This window comes from Neltuma alba, unplaced genomic scaffold (assembly GCF_004799145.2).
Source record: "Neltuma alba isolate B1F8T4 unplaced genomic scaffold, ASM479914v2 tig00011856_pilon, whole genome shotgun sequence".
NCBI lineage: Eukaryota > Viridiplantae > Streptophyta > Magnoliopsida > Fabales > Fabaceae > Neltuma > Neltuma alba.
Window position 1 is genome coordinate 1 of NW_021636461.1, and position 22,857 is coordinate 22,857.

Here is a 22,857-nt window from a genome sequence, read left to right on the forward strand (position 1 = left end):
CCAATCGCCCTCATCGCCGCCGCCGCCGCCGCAGCAGTCACTGCCACCATCGGTCCTCGATCGGCCGCCGGGGGTTTCTGAAATGGAGGCGCAAGATCGTTTTTCGGAAGACTCTTCATCTGTTTGGGACCTAGATTGCCTGTTAGATTTCAGCTTGGATGAGAATTTAGCTCTCTCCTTAGACGACTATCATCCTAATTCAGAGGTTCCTCAAAGTCTGGAGCCTCCTTCTCAAGAGATTCCTAGTTCCGAGAAGGTCCGCAAGCGAGACCCCAGGTTGATTTGTTCCAATTACCTGGCCGGTCGGGTCCCGTGTGCATGCCCGGAGCTTGATGCTAAGCTTGAGGAAGAAGGTTTTCCTGGTAAGAAGCGCGCTCGCACCGTGCGGGTATCGGCTGGGATTGCACGGTGCCAGGTACCTGGGTGTGAGGCAGATATTAGTGAGCTCAAAGGGTATCATCGGAGGCACAGGGTTTGTTTGCGTTGCGCGAATGCTAGTACGGTTATGCTTGATGGAGAGGCCAAGAGATACTGCCAACAGTGTGGAAAGTAAGCTTAAATTGGATTACGGAAATGCAAGTTTTGCTTCATAACTTGATCGTGCACATCTCTTCGTTAATACATCTGGTCTGGTGAAGATGTGGTTTGTTTGTTATTTTTGTAAATCGAAATGTTAGTACATGATAGATAATCTTGAACTTATAAAACCATGGAACTGGGATCTTTTACGATGCTCGTTAGGTAAGTATAACGCTAAGCTTGAAGAATCACTTTAGCCTCCGGGAAAAAGGGGGCGGGTTTGGGTGGCTTCATTTTTCTACTAATTTTGTTCGCATCCTTTAAATTCTACATGTACTAGAAGTCCTGGTTCGTCATGGCGCTACTTGATTGCCTCTGCTTAATTGCAGTAATTCGGGTTTCGTCATGTGGATCATTTTCGTGATAAAGTTTTAAACTTAATGCGTTGTATGAGACATGGTTGTGCAGGACATAGTTTTGAGTTCTGGTGGTGGAGTGTCAATTCTGATTTCTGTTGGTCATAGTCCTGTAGTTTTTTCGCACAATCAATCTCTCTCTGACTTTGCCACTTGCTTGGCAGGTTTCACATATTGTCAGATTTTGATGAAGGTAAACGAAGCTGTAGAAGAAAATTAGAGCGCCACAACAACCGAAGGCGTAGAAAACCAACAGAAACCAGGGCTGCAGAAGATCATGAAGTTCAACCTGTCAAACAGACTGAGGATGATGTGGGAAAAGGTTTGCAATTTATCCCTATAGTGTCGTAAATTGTTTTACTCATTCCAGTGATAGTTTGATGCAAAAAGTGTGTTTTTATGTTACAAGATGTTTAATGGTCATGCTCGAACTTTGCAGATAGTTCGCATATAAGCAGTGAGATAAATGACATAGAAATTGCCCTGGAGCATGAAGACGGACAGCTTACTGCGCCATCTTCGGCTCCTGATACCCTGAACATTAAAAATGATAGTTTTGGGTCCTTTGTTGCTTGCGGTGAAACACAAGTGAATGGTGGAAAAGAGAATTCTAACATTTCTTATTCACCATCGTATTGTGTAAAGAGTGCTTACTCGTCTATGGTAAGTTTCTCCTTTGTATCCTTTATATATTTTGAATATTTGATTTCATATGAGAATTGAGTGGGATTTGCTGATCCAATATTTACTTGTAGTGCCCAACAGGTCGGGTATCTTTTAAGCTTTATGATTGGAATCCTGCGGAGTTTCCTAGAAGGCTACGGCATCAAGTATATTAAAGCATTGTTATTACAGTTTAGTATTTATATAGTGGTCAGATCTTTTATTGTCTCGACATTGCTAACTGATTAACATGCAGTCAAATGTGCTTGCAGATATTCCAGTGGTTGGCCAGTATGCCTGTTGAGCTGGAGGGTTATATCCGGCCCGGGTGCACAATTCTGACAGTTTTTGTTACTATGCCTAAATTTATGTGGACAAGTGTAAGGATTAACTGGTTATCCTTTATGTTGTGTCCCATATATTCTTAGTTTTGGAGGTGCCACTTTGTTGTTTGTGATCCTTAAGTGTTCTAGACTTCAAGAAGTTGATTGTCATGGATAATATACTTCCAAAAGTTCTACTTAACCTGCTCAATTTACAGTGTTTTACTGAGCCTGTCATGGTTTCTTTGATTCATCCTCTCTTATGGATTGTGCAGTTACTTGAAGACCCTCAGTATTATGTGCAAGACATAGTAGCTCCAGGAAAGATGCTATGTGGAAGAGGCACCATATTTGTTCATCTAAATGACATGGTCTTCTGCGTTTTGAAAGGTCTGTTGATGATCTACGTGCTCACCTGTCAGTTAACTGATTATATTTTCTTTTCGGTTTACATTTCATTTTCATTGCTTGTGACTTGTGAGATGCTATATTAGAGTCTTTCCCCCTCAAAATTGTGGTCTTTGTTTAGATTCGTCAGTTTCATTGAAAGTATTTTCATCAGCTCATGAATAAATCATGCAGCTTGGGCATTGAAAATTTCCAGTTAAATTTTTAACATTTCAGGTTTTATCCATTTGCGTTTTTCTGCAAAACTGTGAACTGAAAGTATTTATAAATGATATTCAATTTTTTAAATCTAGCTAATATATTTTATAGAAGGTTATAATTTTTCAGCTGAGTTTTAAAGTTCTCAAATTGTAAAAATAATCGGAAGATTTGAATGTTTCAGATAAAACTACTGTGATGGAAGTTCAGATAAAGGTGCATGCACCAAGGCTTCACTATGTTCATCCCACATACTTTGAGGCTGGAAAACCTATGGAATTTGTTGCTTGTGGAAGTAACTTGCTACAGCCTAAGTTTCGGTGTGAACTTATCACCTCTTCTACAGTATTATTGTCAACTATTGTTGATTTTTTTTCCCATACTATATACTGGCACAAACATAAATACGTTATGTGCACGCTGCATTACGTATGTAGTTCTTAGAAATGTGAAAGTGGTGGTACTTCCAGAAGGGATGGGGAAGGGAGAGGGGGATGTAAAATGTAGTGGCTGAGTAGTAGGGATGGGATTATGCTCAGACCTCGCAATCAACACCCCTCTTGTATCGTTATTAGTTCCTAATGGGGCAGTCTTTTGATATGTTCCTTTTGTTGTCATACTTAATTCTGTTGCAAAGTTTAAATTCTCCCCAAGTTTATCATGCCTTCAAGGTTTTCTTGGCATTCAAATCTGTTAATATAAACTTAACCACTCAACATTAAATTGTTATCTCGCACCTCATTTAATATTCTTGTTCGTTTGTCAGTGCACCCCTCACTTTTGTATGGTGTTTATCATGGCAGGCTTCTGGTGTCTTTTTCAGGAAAGTATTTAAAGTATGAATATTGTGTTGCATCTCCTCATAACTGGGCAGGAGATGGCATTTCCTGTGCTTTTGACAATCAGTTGTACAAGATTTGTGTCCCACATACAGAGCCAAACATATTTGGACCTGCATTTATTGAGGTAGACATTGTTTGGTTTCTTTTCTTTCAAGCCTTGCCTAAATGGTGACCTGGATGTTTTGATTTGGATTGCTATGCTTCCAGTGCTGAGATCTTATGTTGATTATCATTACTACTGAGCCTGTTGAGTATGAATCTCTCTCCCATTTAGAAACTTTTGATGTTTTTTTTGTAAAAAATTTTCATGGTCAAAACTCAGTAACACTGACTAGAGTATTTTGTGCCTGTTGGGTTGGAATTACATTTTTATTATTCAGGGTCTGTTCATTATCTTGGGTTTGTTCTTTTTTTTTTTTTTAAGTAGAAACTGTAAATCAATTGATCACAAAAGGAAAAAAAAAAAGGGTTACAACAGAAGAGGGGTGATAATTCCCTTCCATCCATGTGATAACGGGTTGTTCATTTTCTAGAGAAATAATTATCAAGGCATTAAAAGAGCATCATAATTTTCTCAGATTGTTGTGTTTTTTGTTCATTCACAGTTCCTGTTTCATATTTTTCTCTTAACTTTTCTGTAGGTGGAGAACGAGTCTGGTCTCTCAAACTTCATTCCTGTGCTCATTGGGGACGCAGAAACCTGCTCTGAATTGGAGACAATGCAGCAAAAACTAGACATGTCTCTTCTTTCGAAACAAATGCAGGCTGCGTCTGGCAGTTCTATTTGCAGCTTCTGTGAAGCTTTTGCACTGAGACATACAGCATACTCAGACTTACTGTTAGATATAGCATGGCTGCTTAAGGATCCTACTTCAGAAGATTTTCAGAGAGCCATGACAGCTTCACAAATTCAAAGATTTTGTTATTTGATAGACTTTCTGATGTGCAATGAATTAATGGTCATTTTGGAGAAAATATTACGGAATTTGAATATTTTGACTGAAAGCATGGAAATGAACAATGTGCTTAACAGAATGAGTGAGGCTGACGTGACATTATTGCTGAAACACACATGTCAAGCTAGAGAGTTCCTTTATCAGAAACATCAGAGGGGTGGAGATTTAGTCTTGCACTCTGTTTCTTCTGAAATGGAAGGCCGTAAAGTTGCTCCAAGCTGCTATCAAGATAACATACCATCAGTTGTCACTATCAGCAATCAGGTTTGGACCTTATTTTTTTAGTCTTTATATTCTATTGATAAATTATGAGGGCATTTTAGTTTTTAGATTGCTTTTCATTTGCACCTGATGGTGTTTTTGTTATATAAGGGAGAATAAAATTGGGTTGCTTGTGTTTAGATTGACGATAGATAACAGGTTAGTTTTAGTATAAGCTGCAGTAACTCCGCTCCAAACTAGAGGCAGTCGAATTGTTAGAGTTCTTGAGATTGTGGAATTTGTATTAGACCTGAATACCTGATGACCTGACCATGCGTATTAAATCTGAAGTATTATGTGGCACTAGAAGTGATCTGAGTTAACTTGATTTTGAAATATGTGTGAAACTGACACAACTTTAATTAAAGGAGGAGGGAGGCAGACAGAATGCCATTGTAGGGGAGCAGTGATTATGTATAGAGCAGTTAACATAATCAGAAAGTTTTTATCCCTTGATGGAAGCTGGCAATCATGTAAATCTTGAACGTTTAAACTGTGCTCTTGCAGCTCATGTTGGGGATCTTATACTAATTTGCCTCTTTGTGGGCAATCAAGCTCTCTGTTGATGTTTCGGTGCTTTTGATCTCCACTACAAATTATGTACGGTTTCATTCATGATATTATTATCAATATCAATATTATCATCAATTTAAAATAGAATAAGTAAAAGTCTCACTATTTAAAAGCCATGAAGAATGTGACTTTTTGTTGTCTTCATGCATTAGAGGGCCATTCAGCTGTTTAAAACGATTTAGCTTTTTCGATGTCAATTTCCCAGAAGTTGCTTCTCGTTAAACAATCCTTGCCATCAAATCTACGCAGTCTACAAGGGTTTTGTACTAATCATAGTATCATGCAAGATATAGTGATATTGATTTGGAAACTCAAATGTATTTTCTTCGTTGATATAATTTGCAGGGTGCCGAGTCAAGGGCAGATGCTAAATTGGGGGTGAGAAGTCCAATCTGGGCTGACAAAAGTGAAAGGATACCTCTTTTGGGTAGTGATATTATAATGAACATGGAAGAGTTGCCTCCTCCATTTGGTTATCGACATCTTGCTAGGGGATTCTTGTGCTCACGGCCGGCCATTCTCATGATTGCTTCAGTTGCTGTGTGTCTTGGGGTTTGTGCTGCCCTCCTTCATCCTGGGAGGGTTGGTGAGTTCGCAGTATCCATTAGAAGGTGCCTGTTCAGCAATTCATAGATGGATCAAATTTTGCGGGTGGTTACTGGGTTGGTACATATTTGTTGTACACTAAACACAACAAAAATATGGTATAGGGTTGTTATCATTAGTGAGTTAATTTAGATAGAAATTATAAGCTTAATTTTTGGGTTCTAATTTGTGTCATATCACTTGAATTGGACGGACGTTCATGCCCGACAAGTGCTAATTAATTGTGATCATGACCACTTGAATTCCATGCAATAATGGGAATTTAGTCAACTTCTTGTACAATTCTTGCTATAGTTTGGGATTTAATCCATTCGATTGGTAGCTTACTATGTGCATCTTGACAAGAGAAGAGAGAGGGCAAAGCCATATCCGACGGCTCTCGGATACATCCAAACACCATCTGTGATCCAAGTCAAGTTCATTATCAGAGTTCATTTACGGAGGGGCTACGTGAAATGATTTCATTTAGTTTAGTGAGTTGATAGGTGTATTTGAAGTAATATATGTGAATTCAGAAGTAGATTGAAAAGAAGTAAAAATTTGGATTAAAATTAATAGAATACTACGTTAAAATAAAATTAAAATCGATAAAAGAAGCAGGGGTGTGATCGCATGGTGGAGATTCGATCAGTATCTTTCATTTTAGATCTCAAAGATCCGAATTTTGAACGCAATTTTATAAATAACATATCATCATCACCTAATCAAATTTGGACACAATAAGCTATGACAGAGTTTCCGATCACACCGAACAATCAACAAGGCAATGCAAATTATTAACGTGTGATGACGCCGTGGTCCCTTATTTTTTCTTTAAAAAAAATTGTTCGTTCATGGATTGATTTTCCATGTCATCTTCCATCTTCCATTTTTGGCCGGTTTCTGAGATTAGTCTCAAGAAAAGAAAAAAATAAAAAAATAAAAAAGAAATGTAACCATAAAAGGCTAAATGGGATCTAATGATTTTGCTTGATTAATTGGACGTAATCATAATTATGGCATATAAATTGCATGAATATGACTAAACAGCCGATAATAGAGACAAGTCAGACAACTTGAATCCATAATGAAGACTGATATAGAATATTAGAATATACTACTACATTATACCAATATATATCCACGACAGACGTCACGTGTTTGAAAAAAATGCTAAGAAATTAGTGTCCAGAAGCTCAAAACAAGTTGTCTTTGTCGCTTGTCCTATAAGCATGGAGAAAGGAACTCTTAATAAGGAATAATAATTAAGAAGCAAGTGGGTCATATCACATGATAATATTTTGTTTTATAATAAGTAATGATATTTATTTAGTGCTTTTTGGATAAATTGTCTCAAAATACCTATGCTTATCAAAAACAGAAATAAAGTAGTATGATATTCGGGGGATTAGAAAGTATCAATACTCAGAATGTTTCACAAGATCAACAAAAGCTAAATGCATATTAATTATTTTTATACTTGAATTTTAGTTATTTATTTCAAAGGAATACACATATATATATGGCTTCAAAGTTAGGTTATAAATTACTACCTCCATTTCTAAATATAGAATTTAGTTTGTACTGTAAATTACATTATAAGCTAGAATTTACAGTAAGAACATGAACATGAGATAAAATTACATTATAAGAACATAAACATGAGATAGTATAATGCAAAAAGCTTAGGTTATGACTATGTTTAACTGTTCAATCATTAACTTGGTCAATTTTAGTTTTTATGCATTTTATGAACAAATTAATATTTCAATATAAGATATAAAAGCTCTAACAAGACATATCCTTTAGGCAATATTTTTTTCAAAAAAAGTTGTTTAATACTACAAAAGGGAACAGGTAGGATAGTCTAATCTAATGGCGATCGACCATTATTGAAGAACCAAATTTCTTAATCCAAAAAGCTGACCACTTGCAAGCCATAAGAAAAAACAATGAAGGCCACTTGCAGTTGAAACACGAGAACAGGCTATCTCCACACACAAACTCATACTATATTCTTTGTTGACAAAAACCACAGACTCACACTTGTACTCACCTTCCATCCTACTAAGAACCACCTAAGCTATCCTCAATAAACTACACCAATCATGTGCGTGCGTGTGTGTGTGTGTGTGTGTGTGTTCTCACCTTCTAATCTATTTCCTGCACGTCTTCCCGTTTCTTAAATAATCATAATATTTAACTAATCATCACACATCATATATATAATGCATATATTTGTATGAAGAGGGAGTTTTCCCGTGAAGATATATACTTCATCATATGGTCCATTTAGATTGAATAAACATCAGAAGTGATGAGTTTTTTTTTTGGCTGTACGTAGGTCAAAAAAAGTGTATGCAGGCTTTGATATTTGTCCCCTTTCTTTCTTATTATATTTTCCCACCCGCAAGATCTACTTACTATTTCTATATTATAAACTGAAAGAGCAAAAAAGAACACAAATTTCTAGCTAGGTTCTGAGGTTGTCTAAATTGGCCTGTTGTCATCACCGCCACGTCAGTGACAGCTGCAATATTCCTACATATATGCTTCTAACCTCCCATTATTTGCATGCCCTTTTCTCTCTCAATTTTAGTAGAAATACATAGCAACCACATGATGAATACTGATATATATATATATATATATATTAGTTTATGGTACACGTAATATATGTATAAATAGCACACATCTCAGACCACGTTCTGCATGCTCTCCATCTGTTTGCAATATTGGTCTCTTTGAGTTCTCGGGGTTTAGGCAGTTATTTTTGTCTCGTGCCCTTTATTTATTTGTAGGCTATATAGTCTTTAATTTGTTTAGAAATTAAAATGGGAATTGAACAGTACAAGGACGTTGAAAGTGGAGAAGCAGTCAATGGGCTTCAGGATTTGCAACAACCTTTCATCCAACAAGGACACAAAACAGCAGCTTCAGAATGTAGAGATGGTGAAGCTGACAAAAGGGTTGAAAATGGATCCATTGCGATGGTTTTACTCAGCACCTTTGTGGCTGTTTGTGGTTCCCTCTCTTTTGGAACTTGTGTAAGTCTATGTTATTGCTTCCTCTCAACTGATTAAAATGATCACTGATTGACCTCTCACTATATCTTTTGCCTTTCAAATTGTGATCCATATGGGCCTAAGAAAATATATACAGTTTACTACTGAATGTGAGAAAAGTTTTTGTATTTTTGGCTTATTAAGCTACTATTATGCCATCAGGTTGGGTATTCAGCACCCACTCAAGCGGCTATCAGAGCAGATCTTAAACTTTCCCTTGCTGAGGTTTAATTTGTAACTTTTGTTTCTCCTCGTTATTCATATATATTTCGATCTCATATTATTATACGTGTAGAGCCTAATAACTTATTCTAAAATGGATTGGCAGTATTCCATGTTTGGTTCTTTGGTAACCATTGGAGCAATGCTGGGGGCTGTAACTAGTGGCCGGGTTGCAGACTTCATGGGCAGGAAAGGGGTATGTTTTATCTAAAAGTACAAAAAAAATTATATTCATCTTTAGAGAGAGGGCCTCGAAGCAACAGTAATGTTGTTACCATCTGACCTGGAGGTCATGGGTTCAAATCTTAACAATACCTAAACCTCACTTGATGGTAACCTTGTGCACCGGGCTACTTTTTTAGTTTTATTATCAAGTTTTTAAACAGATATGCATGTGATGTTGAATGTGTACTGGTTATGTATGTGCGTATATTTTATTGGAGGACTCATAATTAAAAACTATTTGTCCTAATCCAAATATCTCAAATCATAAAGTTAATTTCAATGTTCATGGGAAACAGGCAATGAGAATGTCATCAGGCTTTTGCATCACTGGATGGTTAGCTATCTTCTTCTCAAAGGTGTGTGTGTGTGTGTGTCTATATCTGCCTAATTCAAGCTCATCTCTTTCCTCACCTCTTAATATAATTGAACTATTGTATTCCAAAGGGACTCATGTGTTCTATTCAATATAAATATATATATATATATATATATATTGCAGGGTTCTTTCTCACTTGACCTGGGAAGATTTTTCACGGGTTATGGAATCGGAGTTATCTCATATGTGGTAATTAATAGTATATAACCATAATGAACTTTTGTTTGTTTATCATTTTCTTTTGGTGCTATAGCTAGCTGGTGATTTTTGGACCAATTTGTGTGAACTATAATGAATAATGATTACGCCTTTACACCTTTATAGTGAGTTTGGTGGCAAGTTATCCGCGTATTGAATAAGGTATAAGGATTTTTCGCAAAGGGAGAAAAACAATGGGGGTCCTGTTAATTTAGTCTTAGATTATGCTTGGTAGGCCAAAAAGATTATCAAGTGAGAGAAAAATGAAATTAAAAAAAAAAAAAAACTAGATAGGGAATAAAAAGATGATGACAAGTTTTTTTTTTTTTTGGGCCAGAAAAATTGTCAATTTTATTAATGAAGAACAATTACACTCACTAATCCATAAAAAGAAAACTATTCAGATACAACATAAACCAGAAAGCCACAGCAAAATCCTAAATACTAACCAACAGGAAAACAAAGCACATTCGAGGAGAGAAATTACTATTTAGTATGCTTCCCTGAGCAATTTTGATTTTTTACGATTGAATTCCATAAAATACAGTAGCATCCTTTCTATTCATGATGGAATCCTTCAAAATCCAAATTGTTCTATCAGAATAAGCTTAAGAATGACATTCTCTCACACCAAACAACTTCTCTCCCTTCAGCTCTTCAATGGACCAATCAGGTGGAGATCACTTGTATTTGCTTTTATGTAGAACGTTTGAACTCAATCATGTATGGTTCTAATGATTATACTCTTATCTTTCTTCTTGGTCAATAATATATTTCAAAATCTTAAAAATAACAGAAAAACTGGAACAGGTTCCTGTATATATAGCAGAAATCGCACCCAAAAACCTTCGAGGAGGGCTTGCAACAACAAACCAGGTGAGTGAGTGTAATATGTATTGTTATACTTTTATTATTCTCTAAAGTAATGCTAGTGTTTAGTAGAATATTGACCTTGAGGTTTGATGATTCTGATCCTTTTTCAGCTTATGATTGTTATTGGATCATCAATCTCATTCTTAATGGGAAGTATAGTAACTTGGAGGACACTGGCCCTATCTGGTAAGTTATAACATTATGGTCGTTAACTGTCTTATAAAGTGAAGCCAGTTATGGAACAAAATGGTTTGACTGTTGGTTTGATTTCAACTTTGTAGGGCTCATGCCGCTCATTTCCTTGTTGATTGGTCTGTGCTTTATCCCAGAGTCACCCAGATGGCTGGTAACAACTTGTTTTCTCAAACACCTTTAGAAACATACTTATAAGATGCTTGAATATAAAAAAATTAAAAATAAAATAAAATTCAGGTAGTGGGTATGTCCTGAACAATATAGATATTTCTATATATGTCCAGCCCAAATATTTCATAGATATGTTTTTACGGTTATAAAAAATTTGGATAGCTATGTGCTAAAAGCCTAAAAACACTAAATTAAAATGTTTACAGGCAAAGGTTGGTCGTGAAAAAGACTTTCTAGCAGCTTTAGGCAGACTTCGTGGCAAAGATACTGACATCTCTGAGGAAGCTGCTGAAATTCAGGTGCTTTCTAAGCTTCCTTAATTGATTGAACAACTTTTGCTGGAATCTACAAAATTTTATCAGTGTTGCATGTTTGAGGAGCTGATTCAATATTGTTTCCTGACAGGATTATATTGCAACTCTTGAAAGCCTTCCCAAAGCCCAGTTTCTGGATTTGTTCCAAGGCAAACATGTCCGCTCAGTAGTTGTAAGCAACATAATTTTCCCATGGAAGTTTGAATACCTGAGAAATATTTAAATAGAGTTGATTTACAAAAAAGTTCTAAGCCAAAACAACTATACTAAACATATAGGCACGTTGAACAAAATGTTTCAAGAGGCTCATGTTTGACATAGTGACATGCTTATAGGTTTATTCATAACTAGCTACAGTTTATATGACTACTTAAAGGGATCTAATTTCTAACCTCCTGCACTAATTGCAGATTGGGGTTGGAATAATGGTTTGTCAACAATCTGTGGGAATCAATGGTATAGGATTCTATGCAGCTGAGACATTTGTTGCTGCTGGTAAGTGAGAAAAAATATATATGATGATTTCAAAAAATAACTGATTTATTTATTTTTCCTTTTATATTTATTCCCGTATAACTGGATTTGCAGGACTTTCTTCATCCAACATTGGTACCATAGGCTATGCTTGTATACAGGTAGTTGATCCTCTCACTAGTCTTTCAAACATGAATCATTTATAACTTCATTTCTCTGTTTGAACTTTTTCTATTAAAACGAATGATAGATTCCAATCACTCTATTGGGAGCCATTTTGATGGACAAGTCAGGAAGAAGACCTCTTATAATGGTAAATTGGTCATTAGTCATGCAATTTGCCTTACCATCTAAACAGGAATTAGTATAGGAGCATTGATGCTTAGTAAAACTGCTTATACAATTGCAGGTTTCTGCAAGTGGGACATTCCTAGGATGCTTTATCACTGGAATTGCGTTCCTTCTCAAAGTAAGTCTTTAGTATCATATCTTAACCAGTTTCTGTTGTGTGTTTGTTGTGTGTTAAAATGTAAAATCCGGGTTTCTGTCTCATGGATCAGGGACAGAGTTTACTGCTTGAGTGGGTACCAATGTTAGCTGTTGCTGGAGTGCTGGTAAGTCTTCTTCTTTAGCTGTTGATATTGTTATTGAATATTTTCTTTATTTCCACTTAGGTTCAGGTTTATTGTTTCATCTTTTTGCCCCTGCTTGCATCAGATCTATATTGCAGCATTTTCAATTGGAATGGGATCGGTGCCTTGGGTGATTATGTCTGAGGTATGTATCTCTTTACACCATCATCTCCCATGATTTTGGCTTTTGCGGCATAGCTTTCAAGAACAAAAAGTCAATTCTGAGATTGTTGCTATTAGTATATTTTCCCATAAAACTTTTGTTTGTATTTGGTACAATCGACGAAACAAAAGCTTTCACTGAGAACATTTTACAAACCATCCAATGGAAAATGACAAGATGGGGGACATAGGGAAGAGGGAAGCCTAAAAAGCATGGAACCCTGAATTTTCAGTCTTCAATGGACAAGCAATACAGAAAATCTATAAATATTTTGATGGAATGAAAGTAACGAAGCAGCTGAATCCTTTCTAGCAACGGAAGGGTCCAGTGATGAGATAGTGAAGAATTCATACGGATCTAAAGAAAAAAATCTAATAATAGTTTTTGTTATGGCAGATATTTCCCATAAATGTGAAGGGAATTGCTGGAAGCTTGGTGGTTTTGGTGACCTGGTTAGGAGCTTGGATAGTTTCATACACTTACAACTTTCTCATGAGTTGGAATGCTCCTGGTTAGTACTTACTAGTCAACACTTATGAAGCAAAAATACTATAAAAAAGCACAGCTTTATTGTGCTTGATACAAGAAAGTTGATCTTGACACTGCATATTTTGTCCATCAGGGAGCATTTTAGGTTAGAATAGTAATGTCCATGTTCCATTCAGTAATCAGTAATATGTGACTGAACTCTGGTATTGTGTTAGGTACTTTATTCTTGTATGCTGGATGTTCCCTGGTGACCATTCTGTTTGTGGCGAAGTTTGTCCCAGAAACAAAAGGGAAAACACTAGAAGAGATTCAGGCATCCATCAATTCATAGGCCCAACTGCTCTTAATAATACCGTGATAGTCTCATCATCTATCAAATTCTTTGAAATCCATTTGAATTAATGGATGGGATTGCCAAGAAAGAAGGCTTTCCGTACAAGATCCCATGGCTTGAGGGGTGTGATACAAATGTATCCACCATATTACAAGTCATTGTTGATATGTGTTAAATGTTGCAAGCTCTCTATGAGCCAATTTTCCATAGAATTTTTATTAATTAATATGTCATCAAGTTTATTTTTCAGCTCTACTTATCTAAAAAGTAGAGCTACCATTAATAAATATATATTTAGTGTTTGTCAAATGAATAATAAATATATGTTTTTGGTCTTTCCTTAAAAAAGGTAGGGAGAATGACAAAAAAGAAGCTAGAAATTATTAAATTTTCAATTAAGTTTGGTAACAACACTTCATTTGGTATTAACAACATTAAATTTGCAAATAATAACAAATTTTTGTTGATATTTATAAATTTTTAACTTCTTTTTTTATCGTTTTTTCAAAAAGATAATGGAGTATTATTAAAAATAAAAACCCAATAATATAATAAAAATGCTATTAAAAATTAATTTAGTACATAGTCATATCAATTTACGTCACAGTTACTATGAGTATGAACTAATTTGCTAGAAAAAGGCTTCAAAATTTTCATTATCCGACTGCATCTTTTGAAAACGGGGTGCTCATTGTGAGAAACATATATTGTCTGAAGGAGAAAAATAACCATTTTCCAATTAAAATTTTTTTAAATTGAATTTTGACTTCTAGTGAATGAACGAATGATGTGGCAAAAGCAAATCTTGGCACAGTATAAGGAGCAAAAGAAGATCTAGTTTGCAGTAGCTGTCCGGTGTCACCGTTTTTCGGCCCAGAAGAAGTTTCAGAGCTTCATTGAAGAAGAACAAGAGAGCCAAACGCTATATTTGGATGGCGTCGTCTACATCGAGGATTGCTTTCCGCATTGTCTTGATCGTTCTATTCTTTCTTCTTCTCTTCTACATGGGTCGCCCTCTCTACTGGAAAATCTCCGCCACCATACATGATATCCGCCAGAACAAACAGACCGTCCGAGAAGGTACCATTGTCTCCTTTCCTAATATCTTCTATGTGTGTTCAATTTCATGATTTTTTGAAATAATCTTTATACATGCTTGTCCCTGTCCAGGTCTTTCTCAGATCGTTATGGAAGCTCAGAGATCGGTGGGTTGGTACCGCGACGAGTTCGACTCGGGGGTTCGTGCTACTACCCGGAAGCTGCTTCTGGATCAGGTTTATCGAAGGGTTGTTGGTTGATTTGAGAATTTCTAAGGGAAAAAAAAAAGTTGGAAATAAGAGAGGGGGTTTTGTCTTTTTCGAGATTTGGTGATCTAGTTAGTTTATTTTATCGGTGATAATAGAGGTAGAGGTATCTTATTGAAGTAGCTGATGAATGTAGAATGCTAGATTGGAGACATTCTGGGCAAAATAAAATATGAATGTTTACTTCATTGTTGATAGTGGAATAAAGGTTGTTAGTTTCTGAGTTTTGCGCAGTGAAATAGACTGGTCACTTCTGATAACTAGTGCCCCTTTAAGTTTTAAAAGGGTAAGCTACTAACCAAAGTATATATTGAAACGCGCTAATGCTTGAGTCATATCCCTTCATCCTACCCTGAGAAAAACATGGAGTGATTCGGACGGAGATTGTGGGTTCTGAACTCATACAATACGTGTAGTCAGAACGAATCGGTGTTAAAAAAAATAAAAAAAATCCAGTTCCATTCAATTATTATCTTGCAAATATCATTCAAAGCACCCCTCTTGGATTTATTCAACTTCATTAATTTAGGTTCTAAGGCAGGGTTTATCTCTCCTATTTCTGGGTTGAGTCGGTGCCTTCCCTACATCTGGCTTATATTCTGCGTGAGCTATGTTATGAACAACTCCGAGCACTTGTCTAAATGTCAAAACTGAAGCATTGTCTGAAACTTTACAGCTAGGTGTATGGTTTCATCAAAGCATAAGCATTGTTTGTCTTTCATGTTTGTCTTAACATATTGGGGAATGTGGCGATGGTGAAAATCTTCTTGTGTGAGGCTGAGCTTTGCAGGTATGGTTTCGTCATCATCTGTGTTGGCTTTTACCTTCATTTATTTGTAATTGAATCTGGCAAATTGAGCCCAAAAGCTTGTAAAGTTTGGGGATTAAATAGGCTCAGTAACACAAGTAGAAACTGGATTTGCTTATCATTTGAGTGGCTGAATACAACATACTACTTCCAGTCCTAATTATAAGAGCTAGTTGACTAATTTGAGGAGATTAAGGAAGTAAGTTGAATTAGTTATTTGTCCTAAATAGATGTTGTTTTTCCTAAAATATTCTTACTAATCAAATGTATTGACTAGAATTATCATTGTTAGAAGGACTATTTTGAAAAAAAATGTATAAATATAAGAAACAAAATGAATTGGGGTATTATATTTAGGATCAAAATAAAAGTCAAACATAATATTATATTAAGGATAGGAGGTAGTACTACATTATTGGGAATAACACGAGGATGTTAAGGTCAAGACTTATATAAGCTTATTCTTTTGGGGAGTGGAAGCTTGGAGTGATCTATAGGAGTGACTGCGGGAAGGGAATATCAGTTAATGATGGCTTTGTCCAATTAAGAGCTTTTCAGGTGTGCAAGTTTTCAAGTCGTTTAATGGGTATGTGGATTCCTTTCATATGAGTCATTGACTTCATCTGGGGTTTGGTCTACGAGAGATTCAGCTTTTGTGTCCCAAAGATATTGAATTGAACCTTGTCTAGGCTTTATCTATATTATATCAGACTTTCTGCACCAATAATCATAAATGGGTGTAGGAGAAATTCTTGCATACACCCAGCGTACCACCTCATTTGTACACTGGCCAGTCATATTTTGACAGCTTGATGAATATTTATCCTACTTGTCAGTCTGCATGTCACTCCTCTCCCTCTATTATTTTAATTATTGTTTTTTGACATACGTGCTCCTTTATTTTCTTTTTTTCCTTCTCTCTCCTGTCTGCAAAATTTTTTTCAAAAACTTTCATTTTCCCTCTCTGGCTCTCTCCGTCTCAGTGCCCCACTCCTCCCATCTCTCTTCCCTCTCTCAAGTACCGCCATTTCTCCCCTCTCCCTCTCTCAAGCAAGTGGATATCATGAGACCCACCTCCATCGGAGTACAGGAGAGTGGCCTAAACTGCCGATGCCAGCTGAAAAATGTGGCGCTCCACGGAGGGATCAGAGTGTGCGCCGATCGTGGCCGCTGCCTCACCGCCTCTGAAAAGTGATGACGCTAATGTCTAAGCTTGGTGAGCTAGTAGTCGGTGACTAGCATGTGGATGCCAGAGGAGGTATAGAACAAAATACTGATTTCTCACAGGCCGGAAACTTCTCTTTCTTTTTCATATTTTCCGAACAAATCAGACACCATATGGGAGAGAGAGATGGAGGGGAGGGGAGAAAAGACATGAGCAGCGAAACCCACAAACACATGAAGAGTGATTTATCAGAACCTCCACAGGGCCTCTTACCGCGACAAGATCATATATGAGAGATGGAGGGAATGAGGGAAGGCCGGAAGGGAAAGACGAAAGAGAGGGTGGCGTGGTGGCGGAAGAGAGATGGGAGGAGCGGCGGCAAATAAGGGAGGGAGAGTGAAATTTTTTTTTTTTGTTAAATTGCAGATGGGAGAGAGGACAGAAGAAAGAGACAATAAAAAAACACATATTACTAAAAAAATTTAAATAATAAACAGGGAAGGTGTCACGTTGGCGGACAAATAGGATAGAGATTCCTTGAGCTGTCAAAATGTTACTGGCCAGTGCACAAATGAGATGGTACGCTGGGTGTATGCAAGAATTTCTCATGGGTGTAGATAGTACAAATCAATGCAATCCGATCATGTTATGAAAAAGTGCAATTAACAATTCAAGAAATCATGATCTTCATTCTAGCAAGTTAGATGGACAAGTGTTATTGGCGTCTGCATTAATGGGTCTTCTTTTCTACTTTAAGGCCCATATCTTTCTGAAGTTTACTCTGACATGCTTGGGGAAATCCAAAGCAACATTTTTGGATTTGTATCTTCGTCTGAGAAAGATAGTGATGATGAACCCTATTTATTTTATTTTTGCCTTTTTTTATAAAGGGATTTAAAACCAGAAAGAAAGGCTGTTGACTATATTTATTTCCCTGCTTTTTTTAAACTAGCTTTGGTGAAAAAATAAAAGAAAAGAAATGAGTGACAACAAAAATTAATATAATTCTTAGATTTCGTGGGGTCTAAATCGCAATGCAGCTGTACATTCTGTTACAGAAATTAGCTGTGTAACATTCTAAATTTTATTTTAGGATTTATGCAAAAAAAATAATAATAATAAAAATAAAAAATAAAATAAACAATATTATATTATTATAAAATAATAAAATTTTATTGTTAAAAAAAAAAAAGAAAAAGCAGAGGAATAATCTTCCAAATGTTTGGTGGAAAGTTAGAAAGAAATTTATTAAGGGAAGCTTCTCTTAATAAATGTGTGGAGGGCATTAAATATACCCCATACTCTGTTTTTCTTCGTCCACGCAAGAGAGAAAGAGAGAGAGAGAGAAAGGAACAGATCAGCTAATAAATATGTGGAGGGCACTAAATATACCCCCACACTCTATTTTTCTTCATCCGCGCAAGAGAGAAAGAGTAAGGAGTAGATCAGCGGTCATTGTGAAGAAGAAGGCAAGTTTTGAAGATGATTTAGGTACATAGAATTACTTCTTTTCATCAAAATTTCTTCATGAATATTTTTTTATATATTTTAAGCTTTCTAATGACAGTATTACTATAATAATTAGAGAAAATTTTGAGATTTAGGTATGGGGTAAGTATTGAGTTTTGATAATAGATGGCCATAGAAATTTAGAGGTGAATTAGTAGTCAATTTTAATTGATTTAGATTTGTCCATTTGTTGGTTTTTAGTATCTAAATTAATTTTTTTTAGTTAAAAAATTTGTTATTTATGATATATCATAATTTTACCAATAAAAATTAAGTTAAATAATTTATTTGGATTGTTTGACATATTATTGAGATTTTAATCGATTTAGAATGTTGAAAATGTTGAGGATATATTATTAAAAAAATTTTAAAATTTGAAGCTTAACTTATAAATTAAGAATTTTATACAATAAAATAAAATAAAATTAGAAATTTAACTAAAATGTATAAACTTAATTAATTAATTGATTAGCTTATATTAATATATGGTCATATTAATTGTGTAGATTAATTATTGGTTGAGCAAGGGATTGACCTTGTGATAATCCTTTTTATTGCTTTGATGAGAGATAACTACTTTCCACTTGTTATATGTGCTAATATGTTGTTTGTAAGTATTTTAATATTTTGAAATAATGATGTGCTATTTGAAACTCAAAGAGATATGTTATATTTTTTGAACTATGAAAATTGTCATGTGAAATTTTTGGAATTATGACTGAGCCATTTGGAAAAATATATTATTTATATCTTATGGATTCTATTGAGAAAAGATTGAAATATTTCTCGTTACATTGTAAATGATTGGTTGTTATTTGGATTTTGAGTTGAGTCATTTTCTATCACGTGATAAGACTGCCAATAGTGCACATTGGTTGGCTTTCTTCATCCTCCATAGTGAGAGATAGGCCCTTGTGGCTTCTTATTCGTCCATCAAAGTAAGGGATAGGCCTATATATCTTATTGATCTCATATAGTAAGGGATAGACTTATATGGCTTGTATATTAGCCCCCCATAGTGAGGATTTGGATGATTGAGAATTAATAACTGTCCCACTTGACACCCCACGAGCAAATGTTAGTATGTATGATGAGTTGGAAAGTTGGTTACTGAGACTTTTGTCTCACCCCATGGTTTCTACTATCTTTAAGTGATAGTTCAGGTAGTGATCCATCAAGGAAGGTTTCAGAGGCTTAGTGTGCTGTTATAGCTTGTATAGCCTCCCTTCTTTTGTTTTATGTGCGGATTAATTATATATTACCACATAGAACTCATCTACTCTAATGTTGTAAACTAATACTTTTAATTGCTGCTATTTGATGGGAGGGCCGTTAGGAGGCCAAAGACATCTAAGACTTTGTATGTGACTAGGAGTGAGCAAATTAAAACCAAAACCAAAAACTGAACCGAACTGAATCTAATTTGGTTTTTTCGGTTCGATTAATTCGATTTTCGCTTTCTATTTACACAAATTTTGGTTTTTGGTTTTCGGTGCGGTTGGTGTTTAAAAGATTCGGTTTTAACCGAATAATCGAAATTGAAAAAGAAAACATGGGCCATCATGTTATATGTTTCCTTGTCTCTTCCCAAGTCCAAAATCCAAGCCCAACATATTAAAATTATTTTTTAAAAAATGTTGCGGTGCTACTGTGACCTAAATCCAAAATAGAAGTTCTCTGCTCCCCAAATCTCTCTTTGTTTGCGTAAATCTCCAACCAACTCTCCACCATCTCCATTCTCTCATGCATTGCAAAATCAATGCATATCGCTTGACAGGTGAACGAACACTTTGGGTAGGATGGTGGTAGATCGAAGTGAAGGTGAAGGTAACACAGTCACAGTCACCGTCACCGTCACCATCCTCGCCCTCCTGTGTCCGCTTGACATTGCCGTTGCCTTTGCACTCTATCCTCACAAGCTTCGAGTACCTTTCTTTCTGCTCATCCATTCCTCTTATTCTGCTCAAGTTTTTCTCCATTTGTTTGGAGTCAAGCACACTATATTTGAATTTTAGAGCTGAAACCTTTCAATATTTGATCCCATTATTGGGTATTTGAAGCTACTTTTGTCATACCATATTCTAAATTCTGTGTTAAAATCTTTGGTGCTCAGATTTTCATCTTTGTTATTAGATGGATGATGACGTGTTGTTATCGATTGAAATATGGAATCCAAATTTTGTGCATTTGTTACCTTGAATTGGCTATTCCCATTCTCTTCAGTAAAATAGAGCCTTCCTTCTTTATTTTTTGTTTTAATTTTTCTTATTTTCTAGCAAGTTCCAGGAAGGGATATAGACGTTGTATGTTTATACTCTTTTAAGTTGTTTAGACAATGTATTATGCTTCTTTCAATCTTGTTGAGATTGTTTAGTTTGTGTTTTGCATTTAGCTTTGCTTGTTGAGAATTTAGAAATTCTAATTGGATTGAAAAGTTAAAAAAAGAAGAAGCCTAAAATCGATCAAAAGACCGAAGACCGAACCCAAATATTTCGGTTCATTCGGTTCGGTTAATCTCCATTGATCGGTTTCGGTTTGGTTACAAAAATTCATCCAAGTCAGTTTTTGGTTTTTTCGGTTTTTACCGAAAACCGAACCAAAGACCGAATATTCACCCCTACATGTGACACTTTTTTGAAAGTGTTGACTTTTGACTAATGTATTCCATAGTTTATTTTAAAATGATTTATCAGTTCGTATGTTTGAAAGTATGAGCTTTGTTTGGACTAATGGTTGAATGGTATTTCTGGACTTTAGAAGTCCAAAACTCAAGTTAATGATTGATATTGCTTGTGATATAAATTTATTCCTTTTAACTATGATAGTGATTTTATAATTTTAAGGTTTTTTTTTAATCATGGTTAATCTTTTAAATAAATTATTTGATTTAATCTAAATGGTTTTTTTTTTAAAAAAAGAATGGTCTTCACAGTTTGGTATCACAAGCTGCATGTGGCACAATATATTCATTCACAAACGTTCTAACAAACTCATATATATCAATAACCTGTCAGTGGATAGGACACGAAAGCGTTGAGTTACAACTACCCCATTCACATCACAAACCATTCTCCAAACTGCTCATAAAACAATCACAAAGCTCTTTATAACATACAAAATGTGTGTTCATTTTACGGAATAAACTGTTCTCCATCTTACCATTTCTCATCTCAATCAATATAGATCATAGAGCTCCGCGAAAGATACAGTACGTTTCAGTGATGAGTACAGCTATCTATTTGCACAATTTTTCTTTTAAAAATTAAAATGGTTATGTTTTGGAACAATGGTAACCAAGTTATGTATAGATCAGGTTTCTCAAAATAAACCTTTTTTTGTTACTTAAAAAGATTAAACTCAATAAGTCGGTGGGCACCAACTAAGCAGCCAAATTTACTAACTTTTGGGTGGTTGCTTAATGCATTTTAAACGTTGCCCGACACAATAAACCAACAAAAAGAATTCATAATTATGCAATATAGACAAAGCTTGACAATCAAACGTTACCCCACATAACCGTGCCTGCAATTTCATAGATCTCTTTCTTAGGCCATGACCCAATCTGCATTAATCTTAAATCTATTTCTGTTCAAATATGCCAACTTTCCCATAAACCCCCCCAATTCCGAAAAGTCATGCCACCATTTATAAACGTCCAAACGAATAAATCACAATGTGACCTTACATTACAGCTGCCATGTTAAAAAATGTTGAAGTCGAACATCGAAATCAGCACCAACCAACCATAGTATATTCTATTGTATAATATGTAAATAATTTTTTTTTTGGGTGTAAAGAATCTAATAAATAAAAAGTCTGGTAAGTTGTTAATATGTCATGGCCTGTTATTATTTCTTATATAAGATCTTGTCGTTAACATGTTACTTACTTATTATGAAATTTTAGTGATTATTTAATTATGTGAGACTATACAATAATTTACATCAATAAACACGATTTTTCTTCCCCACATACAAGTACAAACATTTCAACAATTTTGAAGTCAAAATTAATGTCCTCTTTCTCACCACATGCCTGGAAACTGCCCTCAGTTTATTATATCTGTTTTTCAATCTTGGACGACTTTCTATTTTAATCTAATGACATCAAACGCCTCCCTAATTAAATATCTCTTGTTTTTTTTGTCAGTACCTTCCTTAAATATCTCTTAAACATGATGAAGATGTGAGTTCGAATTGATATAATTACACAAGTTGTAACAAAAAAAAAATATTTTGTATTCATTTGACTCCAATCCCAATATACAATTAAATCCAACATAACTTTCCATGGATCCCATAACTCAATCGCACTTCCAACTATTTTTATAACGTGTACAAGAAGCTACTGATGCAAATCGAGGTGCAAATATACCCCTTTAAAATCTTTCGTCTGTAACCAGGGAAAAAAGAGAAGTTAATGATCGTCCATTAACAAGATCTGCCATTTCTTTTTATTTTTCCAGGTAGAAACAAGATCTGCCTCCAGATACGTATAATTAATTACATTTTATACAGCTTCACGTGTCGATCATGCATGCTTCCTTAAGTGTCGGCTCTTCTTAGTCCTTTTGCGGCGATGAGACTGCTATAAAAG

General features: G+C 35.4%; 3 protein-coding genes across 5 annotated transcripts; all 3 read left to right on the forward strand.

The window, feature by feature from the left end:
* Window positions 1-7: 7 nt before the first annotated feature.
* LOC114718679 (squamosa promoter-binding-like protein 7) lies at window positions 8-6,091 on the forward strand. 2 transcript variants are annotated; one of them, XM_028904091.1, is made up of 10 exons: window positions 8-549; window positions 1,100-1,257; window positions 1,375-1,598; window positions 1,701-1,790; window positions 1,871-1,978; window positions 2,197-2,311; window positions 2,712-2,847; window positions 3,331-3,493; window positions 4,011-4,589; window positions 5,505-6,091. In XM_028904091.1, the coding sequence occupies exons 1-10, from the start codon at window positions 83-85 to the stop codon at window positions 5,790-5,792; spliced, it is 2,328 nt and encodes a 775-aa protein (XP_028759924.1). In that variant the 5' UTR covers window positions 8-82; the 3' UTR covers window positions 5,793-6,091. The 2 variants fall into 2 exon arrangements, with proteins under 2 accessions (XP_028759924.1, XP_028759925.1); XM_028904092.1 differs by having other exon boundaries at window positions 1,691-1,765; window positions 5,505-5,892.
* A 2,487-nt stretch (window positions 6,092-8,578) lies between these two features.
* On the forward strand, window positions 8,579-13,699 carry LOC114718686 (sugar transporter ERD6-like 16). Of its 2 annotated transcripts, XM_028904100.1 has the most exons (18): window positions 8,579-8,791; window positions 8,972-9,034; window positions 9,138-9,227; window positions 9,553-9,612; window positions 9,756-9,821; window positions 10,641-10,706; window positions 10,814-10,889; window positions 10,985-11,049; window positions 11,276-11,368; window positions 11,475-11,555; window positions 11,794-11,878; window positions 11,972-12,018; window positions 12,108-12,170; window positions 12,267-12,326; window positions 12,418-12,471; window positions 12,575-12,634; window positions 13,049-13,163; window positions 13,357-13,699. In XM_028904100.1, exons 1-18 carry the CDS (start codon window positions 8,579-8,581, stop codon window positions 13,470-13,472), a joined length of 1,473 nt encoding a protein of 490 aa, XP_028759933.1. In that variant the 3' UTR covers window positions 13,473-13,699. The 2 variants fall into 2 exon arrangements, with proteins under 2 accessions (XP_028759933.1, XP_028759934.1); XM_028904101.1 differs by lacking the exon at window positions 9,756-9,821.
* Window positions 13,700-14,298: 599 nt separating this feature from the next.
* Window positions 14,299-15,018, forward strand: LOC114718687 (uncharacterized). Its single transcript, XM_028904102.1, has 2 exons — window positions 14,299-14,555; window positions 14,646-15,018. The coding sequence occupies exons 1-2, from the start codon at window positions 14,408-14,410 to the stop codon at window positions 14,771-14,773; spliced, it is 276 nt and encodes a 91-aa protein (XP_028759935.1). The 5' UTR covers window positions 14,299-14,407; the 3' UTR covers window positions 14,774-15,018.
* Window positions 15,019-22,857: the final 7,839 nt, after the last annotated feature.

What these genes read in the sequence shown, in the direction of transcription:
- LOC114718679 (XM_028904091.1), top strand. Translation starts at nt 83, where the DNA reads ATGGAGGCGCAAGATCGTTTTTCGGAAGACTCTTCATCTGTTTGGGAC. An exon ending in TGAGGATGATGTGGGAAAAG is followed by an intron (nt 1,258 to 1,374) that starts GTTTGCAATTTA and finishes CGAACTTTGCAG; the next exon opens with ATAGTTCGCATATAAGCAGT. An exon ending in AGAGTGCTTACTCGTCTATG is followed by an intron (nt 1,599 to 1,700) that starts GTAAGTTTCTCC and finishes AGTGCCCAACAG; the next exon opens with GTCGGGTATCTTTTAAGCTT.
- LOC114718686 (XM_028904100.1), top strand. Translation starts at nt 8,579, where the DNA reads ATGGGAATTGAACAGTACAAGGACGTTGAAAGTGGAGAAGCAGTCAAT. An exon ending in ACTTCATGGGCAGGAAAGGG is followed by an intron (nt 9,228 to 9,552) that starts GTATGTTTTATC and finishes CATGGGAAACAG; the next exon opens with GCAATGAGAATGTCATCAGG. An exon ending in CAGAGTCACCCAGATGGCTG is followed by an intron (nt 11,050 to 11,275) that starts GTAACAACTTGT and finishes AAATGTTTACAG; the next exon opens with GCAAAGGTTGGTCGTGAAAA.
- LOC114718687 (XM_028904102.1), top strand. Translation starts at nt 14,408, where the DNA reads ATGGCGTCGTCTACATCGAGGATTGCTTTCCGCATTGTCTTGATCGTT. An exon ending in CAAACAGACCGTCCGAGAAG is followed by an intron (nt 14,556 to 14,645) that starts GTACCATTGTCT and finishes GTCCCTGTCCAG; the next exon opens with GTCTTTCTCAGATCGTTATG.